The sequence below is a fragment of the Crocodylus porosus genome, unplaced genomic scaffold, assembly GCF_001723895.1.
Source record: "Crocodylus porosus isolate Cpor-Errol unplaced genomic scaffold, CroPor_comp1, whole genome shotgun sequence".
Lineage (NCBI taxonomy): Eukaryota > Metazoa > Chordata > Crocodylia > Crocodylidae > Crocodylus > Crocodylus porosus.
This window is the reverse complement of record NW_017728947.1, coordinates 104,518,370-104,535,979: the sequence shown is the minus strand read 5'-3', so window position 1 is coordinate 104,535,979 and position 17,610 is coordinate 104,518,370. Positions and strand designations below refer to the sequence as shown.

The window sequence follows — 17,610 nt, the reverse complement described above, 5'->3', positions numbered from 1 at the left end:
TTGCCCAATGTGGCCATGTGTTTTATAGTCATGCTCAGTGTTGGCTGCATATAATCAACTTCATAATTGGTTTCCGTTGCTCAGTACATGCTGCCTTAGGCAGCAGTTTAATGATAGATAGTGTATTTAATGCAATTTCTTTGTAGGAAATTATAAGATGAGGGGCTTTTTTCCCAATACCATTTGGGGAAAAAACCCTTGTCTTGTATTCAAGTAAATGCAATATTTATTGTATTTGTGAGACAGGCTCCTGGAAAGGTTAGAACACTGTGTTCTGAAGTTCTTTGGGGCAGCAACAGTTTCAGTGTCATCCTTGACTGAAGTGAAAACCCCACTCATGTATGGCTTTGTAAGAGGAAAGGTAGGATGCCATTAAAAATCACAGCCTAAATCAGTGGTCACCAACCAGTGGATCTTGATCCACCGGTAGATCTCTGAGCCTCTTGCAGTAGATGTTGGAGCCTGTTGGAGTCGATCCGAGGCTGGGGTGGGAGGCTGAGTGCCCACATGCATGCATGCACATGCCCCAGCCCAGCAGGTCAGTCCATGGAGGAGGGGGAAAGGATGGGAACTAGATTGAGACCCCCACAGTGAGGGACAATGCCGCAGGAGCAGGGGTAAGTTGAGTGGGACCCCGGCTTGGTGGGACTTACCTGCTGGGGAGGTGCACCCCCCAAATATTTTTTCTCCCTCTGCCTTGATTTGCATCCCCCCCACCCCCCCCCGATTTACTGCTGGGTGAGAGAGGGGGGCAATTGTGCATGGTAAATCTTGGGTTGCTTTTAAATGCCAAAGGTGATCTCCTACTTAAAAAGGTTGGAGACCACTGGCATAAATAATCGAAAGTGATAAATGCCCACTTCAGGTGGGAAGTTCATGGGAGCTGGAAGACTAACATCTTTCCATCACTTTGAAAATCATACTGTTTCACAAATTTGTCTGTTTACCCACAGCCCCTAGCAGCATGACTTCATGTTCTTGAAATGACCAGTACAGCAGTTGAGTTTTTCAGGCAAAGAACCCTTTGTTGTCTGTCTTTGAACATTGCTAATTTTTACCCGTGTTTGTTTTCACCAGTTCATTCCCTGCAACCTTCAGGGCTCTATTCTGTAATTACCTAAAGTGAATGTGTGATCAAAGCAAGGTGGCTTGGCCTCCTTTCAGAGGCCATTAGCTGTGCAGAAACTCCCTTTCTTCTGGTGTTGATATTCAGTCTTTGCACTTCCAAATATTGAACAGTCTGGGAGTGAGACTTCAAATGGGAATCAAACTCAAGTTTGCTGTGCATTAGCATGGAGCAGTAGCTGAAGGACACTGAGCAGGGCCTCAGCTTTTTTTTTTTTTTTTTTATGGTGCTGTTGTAATTTCTCTCCCCAAAAGAAACAGCCATCTGATTTCCCACAGAGCATGTTGCAAATCTGTCAAGTCAACAGATGTTGATTAAAACATGGTGAGGATGATTAGGAAAGTGTCTTTCTTTCCCAGCAGAAGAACTGAGGAGATGCCAATCTGCCTTCTCCTCTCCACTGTTTTATGAAGATCATAGATGGATGATAAGATTCTGAAACCACAAATATGATCATTCTCAAAATAGGCCTCTGTTGGATCCAGTTACATAAGTTAAGGGCTATAATAAAAATCTTTTTTTTTAAAGAATAATTTGTTCAATAAATATTAAAGCCTAAGCAAAGTCTAAATTAATTTGTAATAGTGGAAGCCACATAACATCAATGTTTATGGTAGTTCCTTCTATCCATAGATTCCAAAGTGCTTCCTACTAGTGGCAAAGCCTTAATTCTCATTTTACAGGTAGAAGAACCGATGCCCCTGTGACACTACATGGCACACAAAAGGTCAGGTGGCGAGTCACTGTCAGGACTAGAACCCCTGTGCGGCTCCAAGCCTGATGCTGTATTCACTGAACTGTGCTGCTTCATTGATGATCAAAAATATTTTCTTAGTCATAACTTTCAGAGGATTCATGGTACATTGACTCTGATGGAGAAATTCCTGCAATGACGAGAGAAAAATCAAATCATTTCACTGAAGTGGATTCACCAACTTAATAGCAAACATCTGTTGCTGCTGCAAATTAAAAAAGATGTCTACTGAAAACAATGGCAGTATTTTTAGCCCTCTTTCATGAGGCAGGAAGGGGCCATAGTAGCGCACATACTCTGCATTAATTAAACTGTGGTGACAGTTTGTGCACTCACATCAAGCAAATAGGAAGGAGCCATAAATCTCCTTAGTAAAAATGGAGGCAGGTGAGCCTCAGAGATGATTATTTGTTAGCACACCAGCTAGAACCATTACTGTCCTGCAGATCCAGTGGATTTTGAATGTATATGCACCCAAACTAAAATGTATATTTGTGTTTTTTCTTAGATGAAAATACAGGAGATGGTGAATTAGATTTGAGTGGAATTGACGACAGTGAAATAGACAGGGTAAGTTATGATTTGTGTTTTATCTTACTTTTGGCTTTTCTCCTACATTTGTCTCTATTTGGATCTTTAAGGAAGAAATTCTGTTTTTCCTCTGTAGCTTGTCCTTTCCCTCTCACGCCTCTCATCCTGCTGACACTAGGTTACGATGCAGGATAATGGAGGGAGAACTGATGCACAGGGCAAATCTGTGAATCTGTTGTACTCCCTGCCTTTTCCCTGCTAGAGATGAAATCTGTAGCAGGTCACTGTTATTGCCATTTCTCACCATATTAGGAGAATTGTAGTTGGAAATGTATTTTATTTTAAAGAACTTTAAAGTTTTGTTTAGCATTAAATGTATTCTCTAATTTGGGGCTGTGCAATTTGTGGCCTATGGGCCAGTGTGTCCATGAGAGATTAACTTGCAGCCTGCAGGCTCCTGGTTGGCGGCTGCTGCTCCCCCCCCCTATGAGATACTCTAAATTACATTTGTATGATAGACATTACAAAACCAGTTGCTCCCCCCCCCCCCACCTCTAGTTCTCGCTTCCTGGCCCCGTTCCTGGCGAGTGCACACAGCCTGTGCGGCAGGGGAGCTGCATGCTCCTGGCAGCTCAGAAGTTGGACAGCCCTGCCGAAGATGTTTGAAGTGTGATTGTACTCAAAAAAAAAAAAAAAAAAAAAAAAAAGGGGGCTGTACAATATGGGCTTTGTTTGGTTTTTTTTGTCTGTGTGACACTGAGGTCTAAGCCAGGTTAGGGACACCCTTGAGCTAGAAGTTGTGCAAGCAGTGCCTTACTCCCTAAATATAGTAGACAGACAAAGGGTTGCAAAGGAAACAGACTTATTAAGACATATGACTTGCTCAGGGTCACACAGCAGGTCAGTGCCTAGGCCCAGAATTTAGGTCTCCCAATACCCTGGCTAGTGCCTTCTCCAGGAAAACCATGTGAAACCCACAAATAGAGGTGCATTTTGAAAAATAATGCCAGGGCTACCAATTTCTCTTGGGAATGTGGCATCATTGAAAACAATAGGGGTATATTGGGATGTAACTGAGAATGTAATTTGATCTGGAGGGTATTTTTGGTGTCAGATGAGCTGAAAAAGTCCAATTTGACTTTAGCCCCCAGCCTGAGTTTGTCACTTTGCCAGGTCAGAAAAATATCTTTTCCCCTTGTAAATGGGATAAACTTGATAGGGAAGTAACAAGGAGGCAGTAAATGCAAAACCCTTCTGTGCCAGTTTTAGAGCTACCCAGCAGAGTAGATCCATAATTTAAAAAAAAGGTAGGAGAGAACAAACCCATCTCTTCTACCTGCTCGACTTGGCAGTGAGGTCATAATTCTGATTTTTATGATCTCATATTCATTTCCATGGCAATAGACTCTAATATTGCAAACCCAAGATTATGCACTCCCTGTAGGTTCAAGCAGGATGAATAATTGAGCTATGAAGGTGAGAGTTTTTATTATTATGACTTGCCTTTCATAACAGCAAATAAAACAGAGACAATATTGGCCAGGTAAACTGGTGCTAGGACCAGTTTCTTTTGTCAAGCCTGTTCCAATGTGAAAGATTCCTTCCTGCATCAGTTTGATTTGGTTTGAATTATTTGTCTTACATTTTAGTTTAAAGAATATCTACATTTGGTAAAACACAATCATGCTACAGTATCAAGCTGTTTCAGTAGCACTTAAAAGCAACATCATTTACAAGATGTAACATCACTTATATTTAGTTCTAAAAAATATATATATATAGTGCATGACTTTAATGTTCATGAAAGATAAATGCTCAGCTTCTCTTCACTGTTCTGCCAAAGTTCCAAACCTGCATCGTCAAACAGGAGCCTTTGTTCCACAGAGACTAGTTGTGTTAAACCTACGCTAACACTGGTTTGATTTGTGTAATCTGTCTAATTGAAAGATAGGACAAGGCTCATCGCTCATCTTCATTTTGGAATGTCCAGCCCAGATTCTAGGTCTGGTTCATAGCCCCACACAGGTTTAGTGACTTCATTGTGGCCAAATGGAAATAACTGAGAGCATCATTTGGATATTTGCCTCAGGTGAACCAAAATCTCTAAAGCTGAAGAGCTAAAACACTATATAATCATACCAGTTACATACACACAGACAAGGCATTGTACTAATGAATTCTGAAACAGAGCAGAACTCTCTGGTACAGAAACATAGTCAAAACACCCACTTTGTTTCTCTGAAAGCCCAGAGCATTTTCTGCTGAGAATACTAGACTAGAACTTGATTAACATACTATCCTATTATTTCTCTTGGAAGAAATTTTCCTTGACTAATATTGTTTTAAAAATAAGTTCTAATGCAAAATGGTCTTTTGTATTTTTTTTTTTTAAATTTACTGTCCTGTGTGATTTTTTTCAAGTCAATTGCTGAATGTAGATAAACTTTTTGTTGCCTTTAGTATATACTTAATGAAACAGAAGCTCAGATAAAAGCTGAACTGTGGATGAAAGAAAACGCGGATTATTTGAAGGAACAAAAAGGTAAGTATAGTAACTGAAATTCTCTCTCTGGTCACTGATGCTGCAAAGTACAGTCCATGTAATCTTCATGTTGGCTACCTTTATGTCATTTTTTCAGAAAAAGAAGCAAGGATAGCAAAAGAGAAGGAGCTTGGGATTTATAAGGAACAAAAGGTATTCAACTTCATGTATTCTAATTGTATTCCACAATACCTGCTTATAAATTCATGTGTAACTCATCACATTTCTTGGTCTAATTCTACTTCGCATACTCTGGGACAAACCAGACAGTGATTCAGTTCTCTACTGTCTTAACAATAGCTTTTTTTTCTTTAACTCATACCTCTAAAATAGTGCTTTTGAATTGCAGTAATATCTTTTGCAATTGATGAATAACACTTTTCTGCCTTAACATTTTTATACAATGAGCAAAATATGTCTCAGTGCTCTGAAAATTCTGTCCTTTTTCAAACATAGAGTACTTAGCTGAATTAACACTTGCTGTCCTAATCAATTACTTTGTTTAAATATTGATCTTAAAGTATTCCTGAATTTTAAAAAAGAATCTGTGTATTTGTTTGCAGTTTGCTAAAACCCCAGTATTTTTGTATGTTGTTGCAATAATGATTACTGCATCAAGAACAGAACAAATCTCCATTATAGTAATTTGAAGGAGATTTAGTGTTCTACCTTTCATAAAACGTGGTATTTATGCTAACAAGTGGCATGTCCTGTCTCTGGGTTTAGCAGTTTAAAGCAGTCTAATTGGCCATATATTCACAATGTACAGCATTAATATTTTGTGTAATTGAGCAGGTGACAAGGCAATCTGTGCATAATCTTCCACATGCAGAAAAATCCACATTGGTTTTTAGTATGTGTCCTATATCTTTTTTTTTAAACTAGCTAATTAAAAAGACGCAATCTCCCGCCTCTCCCTAGATACTTTCGCAATAAAAAGTAGACCAGACAATGAAACACTTCTTGATGCTAGAAAGTTTCTCATTCAGCCAGCAGTCTCACAGGTGTGGCATTCCATTAATAATTTTCAAAAAGTGCATAGCTATCTGGCACAGAAGCAGAACCCAACCACCCACGTTTTTGTACTGATAACCAAAGATTTTTTTCTCTAACACCATATTGTTTCTCTCGGCTCTAGAGGAAAACATGATTAATATATGCCTGCCATTTTCCAGGTATCCCTCAACCCATGTAGGTAAATCGAATCACCATTATACATTTAAAAATAAATTTCATGCAGGACAAAATGATTTTGAGAGAAAATGATTTGCAAGAAATAAAGATTATTCCTTTCCATACCTTTTCTAGTTTGATTTTCAGGGTTTTTTTCACTTGATCAAACATCAGTTATGGGTAGAAGTGTCCCCTGTGTAGCATCTCACTGTTTAGTTCTGCAGTGAAGAGTCAAAGTCAAAAATTTAGTTTCAGACTTGGACTTGCAACTTTTTGGCCAAGGCAAGAGCACCTCCAGTTTGAGTCCCAGTGATATTGATGTGGCACTTGTCATGTAACTGAAAGCCAGAATTAATACCAGTCCATTGATTGTCAACTGTGATACCGGTGGCCTTTTTCACTAAGGGCATAGCCAGATGCAACACTTTAAAGTGCTTCAAATGTAGCTGCACTCTGACATGCTTCAAAGATGGAGGGCATCAGCCATGGGTAGGTATACATCCCTTTGCTACACCCCCACAAGTAGAGTTCTTTAAAGTTGCCAGGAAGGGATGCAGCATCATAATCTCCATCCAGGAGATACAACAGGCATTGCTCAGTCTTGCAGACAGTCAGTGAGCACTCTCCTGGTTCTTGAGGCACCTCCTGCTGGAACTGGGACAACAAAGTCCCTGCATCCCCACCTGAAATGAGACACGAAAGATTGAAAAGCACACAGGGATTCCTGGTCTCCAGCCCTGGTGAGAGCTCAGTGCTCACTGACTGCCTGTCCCATTCTCTCCCCTCCCCCCTATGGAAAGGGTTTAATGTGGAGCACTGTGGGATGCTGGAGGACTGAGCAACCCCCAGTTGTGCTATACCTCGTCCTACATATGTAATCTGAAGTGCCTCAAAATAAAGTGCTTCAAAGAAGTTGTTGTTTCTTCCAAGGTTTTTTTGGAGTGCTTCATAGGATGTATATATCTGTCTGCCCTTTGATGCACTTCAAACGTTACATCTATCTAAGGCCCGATAAAATCCTGGAGGAACTCTCTATTTTTATTGCAAACTCTGTAGTAATTCTGAGCCTCATTTCTGCAAGGGGAGGCTCAGAAGATGTAACCCAATATTGCTGTAGTGTTATGTGAATATTTTGTGAGGGATATTTATATGTATATATTTGAATATTTACATTTTGGGCAATTTTATTAGGAGTCTGTCTATGGTGGGAATAAATCCAACCCTGAGTTGAATATAGTTGGGAAAGAGCATATATTTCTCTCTGTAAACAACAGAAACTAATGATTAAATTACACAGAGGAAGTTTAATGACCTGTGTTGCATTTGGCAGAGAAACAAAAATGAATACCTTACTCCTTGAAGCAAGTGGGATGATCCCTGTAAGGACCTGAAACAGCCAAGATCTGTGTTCTACATCTGATTCCCCTAAGGCACTGTAGTACATATTGTCATACCAGGGGTACTAGTACAGAACTGACTCCAAATGGGTTGCTCCAGCTATAGAAGCTTAATATCAGTAGCACCCAGGCCCAAACTGATAAACCCCAGATCATCCTCCTATTTCAGTGAAATGACTTGGTTTGTATCTACATCACTAATTTTATATTTTTAATTAAGCCAAAGAAATCTGCAAAAAAACGGGAGCCAATTCAAGCCAGCACAGCAGGAGAGGCAATTGAAAAGATGTTAGAACAGAAGAAAATTTCAAGTAAAATTAATTATAATGTGCTAAGGGACCTGAACAGCAAAGGAAGTAGCACACCAAAGAAAGAGGATGACAGCACTGATGACAGCAGCAACACCAAGAAGCTGTCAAGAAGAAAATCTATTGCCAGTAGGAATTTAGCCAACTCTGTAAACACTGTGGGAAAAAGGTACCGCAATTGTTCATTTATCTCTCTGTCTGTGAGGCTGTCTGCATCAATCTGGGCAGGCAGAGTAGATATTATAACACTTGTTTGAGGCTAAAATAATACAGGAGCTCCGATTTTCTTTATTTAGCACGCAACGCCACCATGAAGCCTTATTTGCAGTCCACATACTGGCTGACAGCTCCTGTGTGGATTAATCATCATGGCATAAAAAAAATCAAAGAAAATTCACAATTGTGACTCTTTCAGCCAGAGACATCCTTTCTTACTGAGTTTCTGACATTCGTTGTCCTTCCTTTCTAAGTTGTCTGGCTTCATATTTACTGACATGACACTAAATATTCTGAAGCTTTGGCTTCTTGCTTGATTTGAAAAATAGATAGTTCCCATCTGTTATGACAGCTAGCTGTTATGATTAGCTTTTATTTTAGTTTTATTCCAAACTTTTGTTGTTAATTGATGACACAAATATAAAGCTTTACAGTAAATATGCATGTCAATTTTCTGCTGTGCATTTGTGAATATTTTATGGTGTGATGAAAGCTACTATTTTAATGAGTTAAATATTCAAACTTGTTGGACAGATTTATAGAATGCTATAAAAGCGTGCAAAAATGATGTGTGCTATCCGCAACATTCAGCTGCTTCATTAGACTGCTTCAGTTTCTGAAATCATGTCAGATAATCATTTGAACATGATCGTCGTGTACATGATAATTTCTTATGTGTTCATTATAAGTATGGAGCCTAGAGCATAGACCTAGATCCACAAAGGTGTTAAGTCACCCAGCTAACCAAGATCGGGACCTCAATTTTAAGGACCTGGCCATGTGACGTGTTTACATTGGTCCAAACTGTCCTTATACCACTGTGGAAACAACAGGGACATGTGATGTATAAGCCTTCATTCACGTACCTTAGTAGAATCTGGTTTGGAGTTGCTTTGGAGGAAAAAAATCAGTGGTGAAACCCATGTAGGTATCATGTCTGCTTGTATCCCAGGGTATTTATTTATTTGCTGAATGCAAATAGACTCTTGCTGCATACTTTGCTGCCTAGTGGCGAGGCAGCTGTTGAAGCAGTTACCGTGAAAGAGCTGGTCATCTATTTGCTCCTGGCTCTGGTGTAACTTAACTTGTTGTATAACACTGATGTGGGCTGTGCTGCTATCAGCATGTCACATGTCCAAGCCCTAAGTTTTGGCACCACATTAAAGTTGCTAACAGACTAGGAGGAAAGGAGAACAAGGATTATGCATGGAATGACCGAGTGGGTTCAGCGGGTATGGTGTAGGTGAAGACGAGTTTGAAAGAGAGGTGAATTTAAAAAAAAAAAAAAGGAATCCTGGATGGTTGTTTGAGCCAAGGGAGTGTGAGAAGGAAGCATTAGGAGGATGGACAGATAAGGAGGTGAGAAGAATGAAGGCAGTCTTGGCAGAGGAGCTGCGATAGTCACATATCACAGTGACATGATGGAAAAGGTGGATTCAAGGAGGAGCATGGGTATGGGGGAGGGTGGGAGGGAAGGCCATTATTCCTCCGGTGTCCTCAACTCCTGCTGTTTTGCCTAATTTTGTGAGAAGAGCAGCCATCATGTGAGGCAGCAACAGCAAATGGCAGATCCTGAAGAGGAGGAGAACGAATTCAAACTGGAAAAGGAAGAGGGAGGGATAGATGGGCCTGAGGGGTGGGGAGGAGAGGTAGCTGGAGGTCTGACTGCAGAGGCAGAGTAATGTGGTCATACTCTGTGTTTAGCTCCTTCATTTGCAACTTCTGGTTCAGAATAAAAGTATGACTAGATCTGCTCATGTATATTCCTTGCTAGTCCTAAAAGATTAGCTTTTGTAAAGTATGTTTTTATAATAGCCACCATTTTCTCCCTTGTCTGCTATTTTTCTTTGTTATGGTTATTTACTATGAATGCTCCAGGTTTCTATGACTTTCCTCTATAAAGGTAATTGAAATGTCCTTTATGTCAGTAGACTTACTTCCTCTTCTCCCTTCCTGCCCTTAACTTCAGCGAGGATATCGCTAGACTCATTTAAGTTGCTAATAATAGTGAGATGTAATGACCAAAGAGCTGTAGATTTTCTGTTAGCAAAGTGAAGTGCAAAAAGCATTCAGGATTAACTTTTGGCATTTTGCACACATTGCCCTGAAGATATTTAGTGTTAACAATATTTTAATGAGCTTTAAGCCAGGAACAACATATTTTAATTAAATAATGATGTGATTTTGTTGTCAGGAATTGACTGCTGATATCAAAATTAGGTGTCTTGTTTAATAGTGGCATCTCTTTAATGATTTTGGAATTATTGCGTTTCGGAATTGAGCATTTCAAACTATGAGATTTTTTTTTACTACTCTTCCACCTCTCCACCCTTCCTGGGCCCACTTTTCAGAAATGCTGGGCAGCTGTAGCTCCAGGAGAAGGCAGTGTATGCTGCAGGTGCTAAACACTTTTTGAAAATTATGCTATAAATATTTTAGTAAACAATGTAGTAAGATAAAAAGTTGTCTAGGTCAATGTACAACAGTACAGCAGTTTCCAGAATCAGTTGTTAAAACCATGGTTATTTTTCCTTTTGCGTACATGGTCAAGATACAAAACTGAGTTTTCTGCTGCTGATGAGAAATTCTCAATTGTGGTTAATTTTGCAGAGTGGGATGGTCTGCTCCGAGTGGGATGGCTGTACGTATGTTATGGATAGTTTGCATTCCAAAAGTAATGTCCCTGTTGAAACAATGGTAAGAATCTATTTGGCAGGCAAATAGATTTTTTGATTTCCTACAATTAAAGATTTATGACAGACTTTTGATTTTTTTTCTGCATTACTTTAAATGTCATACATCTTATATGGCATGCATAAATTTCTTTGTTCAGCATTGTTCCTACATGCCATGCATAAATTCCTTTGTTCAGCACTGTTCCTCTGAGAGGTGAATGGATAAATACTTTTCCAGAGATACAAAAATCATGGTAATTTATATGCAATTAATAATAATAATAAAAACCCTGCACATCTCATTAGAAAATGAATGAATCACATAATATATCTGTATCCAGAAGACATTTGCAGAAATTTTACTATCCATTTATTTGTCAGTGGTTTATACTCCTGCGTGTTTATTTTCAGATCCTTTAAATGTGTAGAAATCTGGCTTTGACTACATCAGTAACCACTTGCATAACAAGCACCTGGGATCAGTGTGCCCTAAGCCAGTACTTCAGATATTCTGAGTAATAGTCAAGTCTTAAAGAACTATTGATTCTGTCCCAAGTTCCATCTGAAGAGTATTGAGACCTAACTACTGGGAGCTTGACAAACTAGGAAAAGAATATTGGTGTTAAGTGACCTAAACACAGGTCTAGTATAGCTACAGGCCACGTACAGACATTCAGTTTCTTGTGGGAGAGTTGCTGCTCACCCAGTAGAAATTACAAGTATACAGATGTTCGGCATTTTCTCCTAGAGAAAAATAATCTGGGAATAACCAGGGTTAAATCACTTCCGGGAGAGTTTTTCCTGTGATAGTGAATGTCTGCATGTTCTCTTCAAAGAGAAACCACAGTACAGTTCTCAAGCATCCCAGGGTGCTTTGCTCCCCACCCCCCCTTTCCCCTCCTTACTCCTTCTGCATGAGACAGTGTGTCGATTGGGCTGGATTTTTGCTCCAGCTACGTTTTGCTGCAGGGAGATGCAGCCTGTGAGGCATCCTGGGTCAGCCAGTCAGAGCTGCCCTGTGCAGCTCTGCTGCCATCTGTTTCCAGGCAGACTAATGGAGCCTGCAGAGCATGCTGTGATGTGTACACAGGGGTCCTCTGGCTGTGCAGCCTCAATACTGCAAGCTGTCTGTTCTTCAAGGACTCAGCATTCAGATATCTGTTCAGGTGTCTCTGGGTAAGTCCTACCAGGAGAACAAAACTGGCAGAATTATTCTAGATCATTTGAAGGTGCATATGCAGCTACAGTGTATCAGTGTGTCATTATGGAGTTATTCCTTTTGCATTCTTAAAAGAAAGTGTTCTTCACACTATTTAATTTTCAGCATGGCTAAGGTCATTATAGTATAGCCAGGGTTATCCTGCTATGCTGTCTGTAATGCCTTTAGAAGAAAGTAGGAACTATAGCTTGTGCCTTTCTAAATCATTAACACTGTAAAATGCAATTATTGTAGTTTTAAGCTAAAGGACTTCTGATTTTCTTTAGAACGTGAATCACTCTTAACTGTATTTGTAATTAAGTAATTTTAACGTAGGTATAAATCCTGACCATAGACAATATGTTTATAAGTAGACTCGGAAATATGTTTATAAGCAGACTCGGAATAAGGTCTTTTAGATGGATGCCTTTAAAACTGTTATATTTTATTTTTACATTACAAAGAATAAGGATTTACAGCTGTAGAAAACATGTCTTCCTGAGGTTGTCACAGTGATAAACAGGGATCTGGGCTTTCCATTCCCCTCAGAAAGATGGAGTAAAACACGTATTTCCCCCTTTACTGGAGGAAAACGCGTATTTCTCGTTTTAGCAGTCAAAGCTGCAGATCTTGCAGTTTTGCAATAAGCCCTCTTCAGGCTGGCAGAGGTCCAGTCTGCAAGGGGCTGGGAGAGAGCTGGAAGAGGGCAGTCAGGCAGAGGGCACCATGTGCATGTATATGCACATGGCTGCCAGGCAGCCTGGAGAGCAGCTTCTGCAGGTAAATGTGTGTGGGAGGGAGCAGGGGGGAATTGCATGCAGTGGCGGGGAACTGGCTCCTGGCCCAAGCCTGCAGCAGCAGGGTTGAGGAGGAGAGCTGGGCTCTGTTCCACTGCAGCAGCCACTGTCTCCTGCTGGAGGCAGGGGGATGCAGGCCTTGGTCTTGGGCCCCATAAGCTTGGCAGCTGGGGGCCCCCTCTGTCAGGGCTGGGCAGGGGGAGAGGCTGTAGGTGAAGGGCAAGGGGCATGAGCAGAGCTGGTGGGGCTGTGAGTTGGGAGTGAGGGGCACCAGCAGGGCTGTGGGGCTGTGGAGGGCCTTGCATTTTTATCACAGATTTTGGGGCTTTTATTAGAGAATTTTTTATTTATTTTTTTATCAGGGGAAACCAGGATCCATGGTGATAAGTAATTAAATAGTACAGTGTTGTGTAATTATTGATTCTCAGCAATGTAGACAGAGTATTGAGCATTTCAGAGAGGAAGTTAAATCTCAGTAAACTGCCTGTTTAATACAGCTCTATTGATAATATAATAATTACCTTTAAATTAATAGGAAAACACATTCCAAAGAGCATTTGGCTTCTCTGCTGTTTGATTTTGCATAGAAAGCAAACAAATACCGGGTAGAAAATTGAGGATTGTTTGCTATTGCTGGCATCTCACAGAATGCCTTTTAAGGACTGTGCAGAGATATTGCTTTTAATTGAAGGGGCATCAAGTCTATCCGTACTTGCCAGTGCTCACTGGATTTTGGAGTATTTTGGTTTCCCATAAACTGGATACAATTAATTATATCCCGTACAGAAAAAAGACATAATTTATTTGGACACATTTCCAAGATTGCACTGAAATGATCAGCATCAACACTGATATTGAACTCAGGGAAGTAAATCTGAGTAATTTTGTAATACTTACTTTGTTTAAATCAGGTCCTCTCTACAAGTTACAGGTATCACAATTATCTGATTAACTGTGAAATTACCTTGAAACTAGCTAGAAGTGAAAAGTAGCTATGACACCATAAAAGCTCTAACCATCTACAACGTTAGACCTCGAAAGTGTTTACTAACTTTGTAGCTGTCTGCTATCAAGCTGTTAACCCTGCAGCTGGGAGCCCCATCAGCTGTTAGGGCTCCCAGGTGCAGGGGTGCACATGCCTACCCAGCTGGGGCTAGGTGTCCTGCAACTGAGGGTATTCTTAGTACCAGTAACTGCTAATTTGGGGTTCTGGATGCACCCTGCAGCTGCTAGGAACGAAAGTCCCATAGCTGTGGATGCTGGGTCCCTGTACTGTATCTCCTGGTGCCAGGATTCAGGTGGGTCCCAGCAGCTGTAGGCTGAGGCTGCAATTCAGGTGGGTCCCAGCAGCCCTGGGTGTGCATGGAGCCCCTGGGGCTGGAAGGTGCAGCTGCCCTGATCTCCCAGCTTTGGAAGTGTGTGAAACCCCTGTGGCTGGGAGATTGCACCTGCCACGATCTCTCAGCCTCCGGGCTGAGGCTAGGAAATCATGGGACCTGTGATCTTCTTGCCATTGCAGGGGGAGCCCAGGATTGTGGAATGGCAGGAGATGTGATTGTGTGGATCATGCATTAGATCCCATTGTGCCTTTACCTGCACGTGTAGAGGGGCACTCAGTTTAATTAAAATTTTCATTGCATGCTGAGTGCTTGGATATGTCTCTGTGGGTTCCCAGCACTGCTGAGTACAGGAGTGACTGGTGCCTCCTGAATCTGGGGAGGGGACCTGCAGAAACCATCAACAGCAGCAGCCCTGTCGGGGGGCACCAGCCCTACTGACAGTTTCAGTGTTGGCTGTTGGGGGGGGGGAATGTGCACCCCCTGTCAGTTGCCTGTGGCTGAGTACACACATGTTTGAGCTCAGCTCACTCATCTGTCCCTTTTGACTAAGTACAGACAATCAAAAAGCCTGAAGCTGAATTGATTCAGTCATTGCAGGCTATCTGGAGCAGCCATTGATTCAGTCATCCCTGATCATCTGGCACAGCCAACTTGGACCAAGGCTAGTGGGTGGGCTTGCGGGGCAGATGCAAAGCATCCTGGGATGCCAGGGGACTGTGAGTTACCTTGAATCTGGAGGGGGTTTGGGATAGAAGTTCAGTAAACTGATTTAACCTAAACCAGTTAAATCTGATACTACATCCATCTAGGTTTATATTAAACTGTTTGGGCCATTTTGAAAGCAGTTTATGTGTACTGAACTTCTGTTGTGTTACAGACTTAACCGGTTTCCAATCACTTATACCAGTTTATCTGTAATTTCTGTCCTTAGCCCTTGTGGACACGGAACTGGGAAATGCAGCAGTGAAGCTGCCTTATAGGTGGCCCACCACAGCCACTCCGTGACCTGTGTGTAAGTCAACACAGGTCAGAAGCATCCTTGAGTGACTTCACCGTGCATGTCTAAGGTTGGCCTGTGGGAGTGGGAGGCAGAGGTGTGTTTGAGACGAAGCCTGCCTGGCAATACCAGGGAGCACAATGCACACAGTGCATGTATACACAGTGATGTGTGAAGTGGGTGCACATGTACCTAATGACATTTCCAGTGGGTGTAGGCATACCCAAGAGGGAGGGAAAAAAAATCTTTTTTCCTTTTTTTACATTGGACAGTGCAATAACATCTGCCTGCTTTTAGTATGCTGCTATTTTTAAGCATTCAGTGCCTGAACAGTTGTTTGATTTATACTTAATACTATCATAATAGTTATTACAGTTAATTTCAATTACCCAGTTGTGCAGTTGGTCTATACTAATGTCTTGTTTGAATAGAAAACAGGATTCAGAGTTATCTAAGGACAGCATGTTAAATTGTTTTAAAATGCGAATCAAATAATTTCCATGTTAGATGTGCTTTAGAGAAAACACTCCTCATTTTGTACCAAGGAGTGTCCTTGAATTCTTGAAGTCCAAGCAAGAGAGGGGACTGAGGTTTGAAGAAAACATTTTTAGTTTATTTTACACTTGAACAGAAATCTTATTAAAGTAGTTGTGAAATGAAATCTCTTGTACCAAACCCCTGCCTTCCTCCCCTCACCCCTACTCCCCCCCCCAAACAAACAAACAAACAAAACCTAAGGACTAAAGGACCTTTCAAGTCACTACTACTTTAAAAAAAATTAGGCCTATTTATTGCTATGTTCTTGCAACTGGCAATGATATCAGAGAGGACAGGATATATTATCGAGGGAATAAATGTGTCAGGTTAATCTCATGAAAAACTTGCCTCAGAAGAAATGAAGCAGGGCTGCAAAGCACAACTGAATCTCTTGTACACAAGATTGCTCTGAACAAAAGCCATGTGAATACATAATAGAAAACCAAATCATGTTTGTTACAAAGATGGCAAAAGCCCTTAGTCAAGTTTTCAGGAGTGATTATTATTTGAAATTGGTTTACAAAAAATGTATGTAGTTTGCTTCTTGCTTGTAACTATTGATCCTTCTTGTAGCTCCATTTCGCTGGCTGACAGCAAGCAGCTGCCAGTTGGGCTTATTTGGTAGAGCTTATTCCTATGCGTCCGAAGATTGCTCAAGTCATGGCCTGTATACTGCTCAAATTGTAGTGCAGTTTTAGGGGTGTTCTCTGTGGTACTGCTCTTGGAATAGCACGCTAAATTAGCATTAGTTCTGTTCCCATTGTCGTAGGATTTCCAAGTTGGCTTCATGGTCCTAGTGTCCCAGCAATATCCCTTTTATTTCTAGAGCACACAATGGCATCTCCATAGCCTGGACAGTGATTTTGCTCTTCGTATTTTACAAGTGTTCTTTGCATGTCTTGGCTATTAAAGGTGCTGGGGAAGACGGAGCCTATTCTGACTGATCAGCAAAAAGGTTTAATGTGAAGATTATTTTTTGGTAACATTATTTCCAGATATGCCGTGAGCACCTTTCATGCATCCCTTTTTTCTCAGTAGAACTTTCGCGGTGTTATGTGCAAAAATATGCCCAACTGAGTTGGACCTTAATGCTGCCTGTTTGCATTTCACCTTGAAACCTCTATCTGCAAATGCATGTTGGTGTGACAGAACATGTAGGTGTATTTTCTGAGAGAAAATGACTCTTTCCTACATGTCCAGGATCATAAGTACTAATGGAACAAAATGGGCTGTGCACTTTAGTTTTAGTTCCAGAACTAGTGTAAAAAGAGACGAGAACAGTACGTAACATGCTATGTTAGCGGTGGAAATCCCATTAGCTTAGGTCTAAAAACATGCTGGATACATGTCCTTTCTTGTACTTACGTTGTGATTGTCATGACAATATTTTTGGGTTATTTTGCTTTGAAGAGCATTGGTATTTTGGGTGGAGCCCAAGTTTTCCAAATCAGTTTCTTCTCATTTCAATGTAATAATCCAGATCCTGTAGTTTTTTTGGGTGGCTGGAAAAACTTGAACTGATTAGCCTGTACGGTTTTGCCTGGACTGTAGATTAGAGGTGTGCGACACGGGGCATATTCAAGTTGGATTTGGATTCAGCCTGAATCAGGGACAGTGATTCGATTTGTTGATTCGGCCAAATCTGAATCTGAAGATACAATGCTGATTCGGACAATCAGCAATTTGGCCATAGATGCAGCTTTAAAATTTTTTTCTACATACCTTGAATACCAGGCACTGCTCCTGAGCACTGCAGTGCTAGGGTGGGTGGGTGAAGCATCCCACAGGAGTGTGCCCCCCTCCGCGCACGCTTAGCGGTGAACCCAGATGTGGACCAGAAGCACTTCCAGGTCCACTGCCAAACAGGTTGGGAATCAGCCTCAGAGAGACCGTGGGTGCCCCCCTAGGAGGCACCAGTCGCTGAGCCAGGGAGGGTGTGTGTGGGTGTGGGGGGGAGCTCCCCGCGCACTCCCTGGCAGACCCAGAAGTGGACTGGAAGTGCTTCTGGTCCACTTCCAG

The 17,610-nt window shown here is 41.3% G+C and overlaps 1 protein-coding gene across 2 annotated transcripts in view; it reads left to right on the top strand.

Annotated features, from left to right (window-relative positions):
* The window catches only part of BRF1 (BRF1, RNA polymerase III transcription initiation factor subunit), a 249,905-nt gene that overhangs the window by 174,736 nt on the left and 57,559 nt on the right, over positions 1–17,610 (top strand). For both annotated transcript variants that reach the window (XM_019550818.1, XM_019550819.1), the window contains 4 exons: positions 2,389–2,450; positions 4,872–4,953; positions 5,051–5,106; positions 7,744–8,000. In XM_019550818.1, the coding sequence (XP_019406363.1) occupies positions 2,389–2,450; positions 4,872–4,953; positions 5,051–5,106; positions 7,744–8,000 (457 nt within the window). The remainder of the gene's footprint in view (positions 1–2,388; positions 2,451–4,871; positions 4,954–5,050; positions 5,107–7,743; positions 8,001–17,610) is intronic.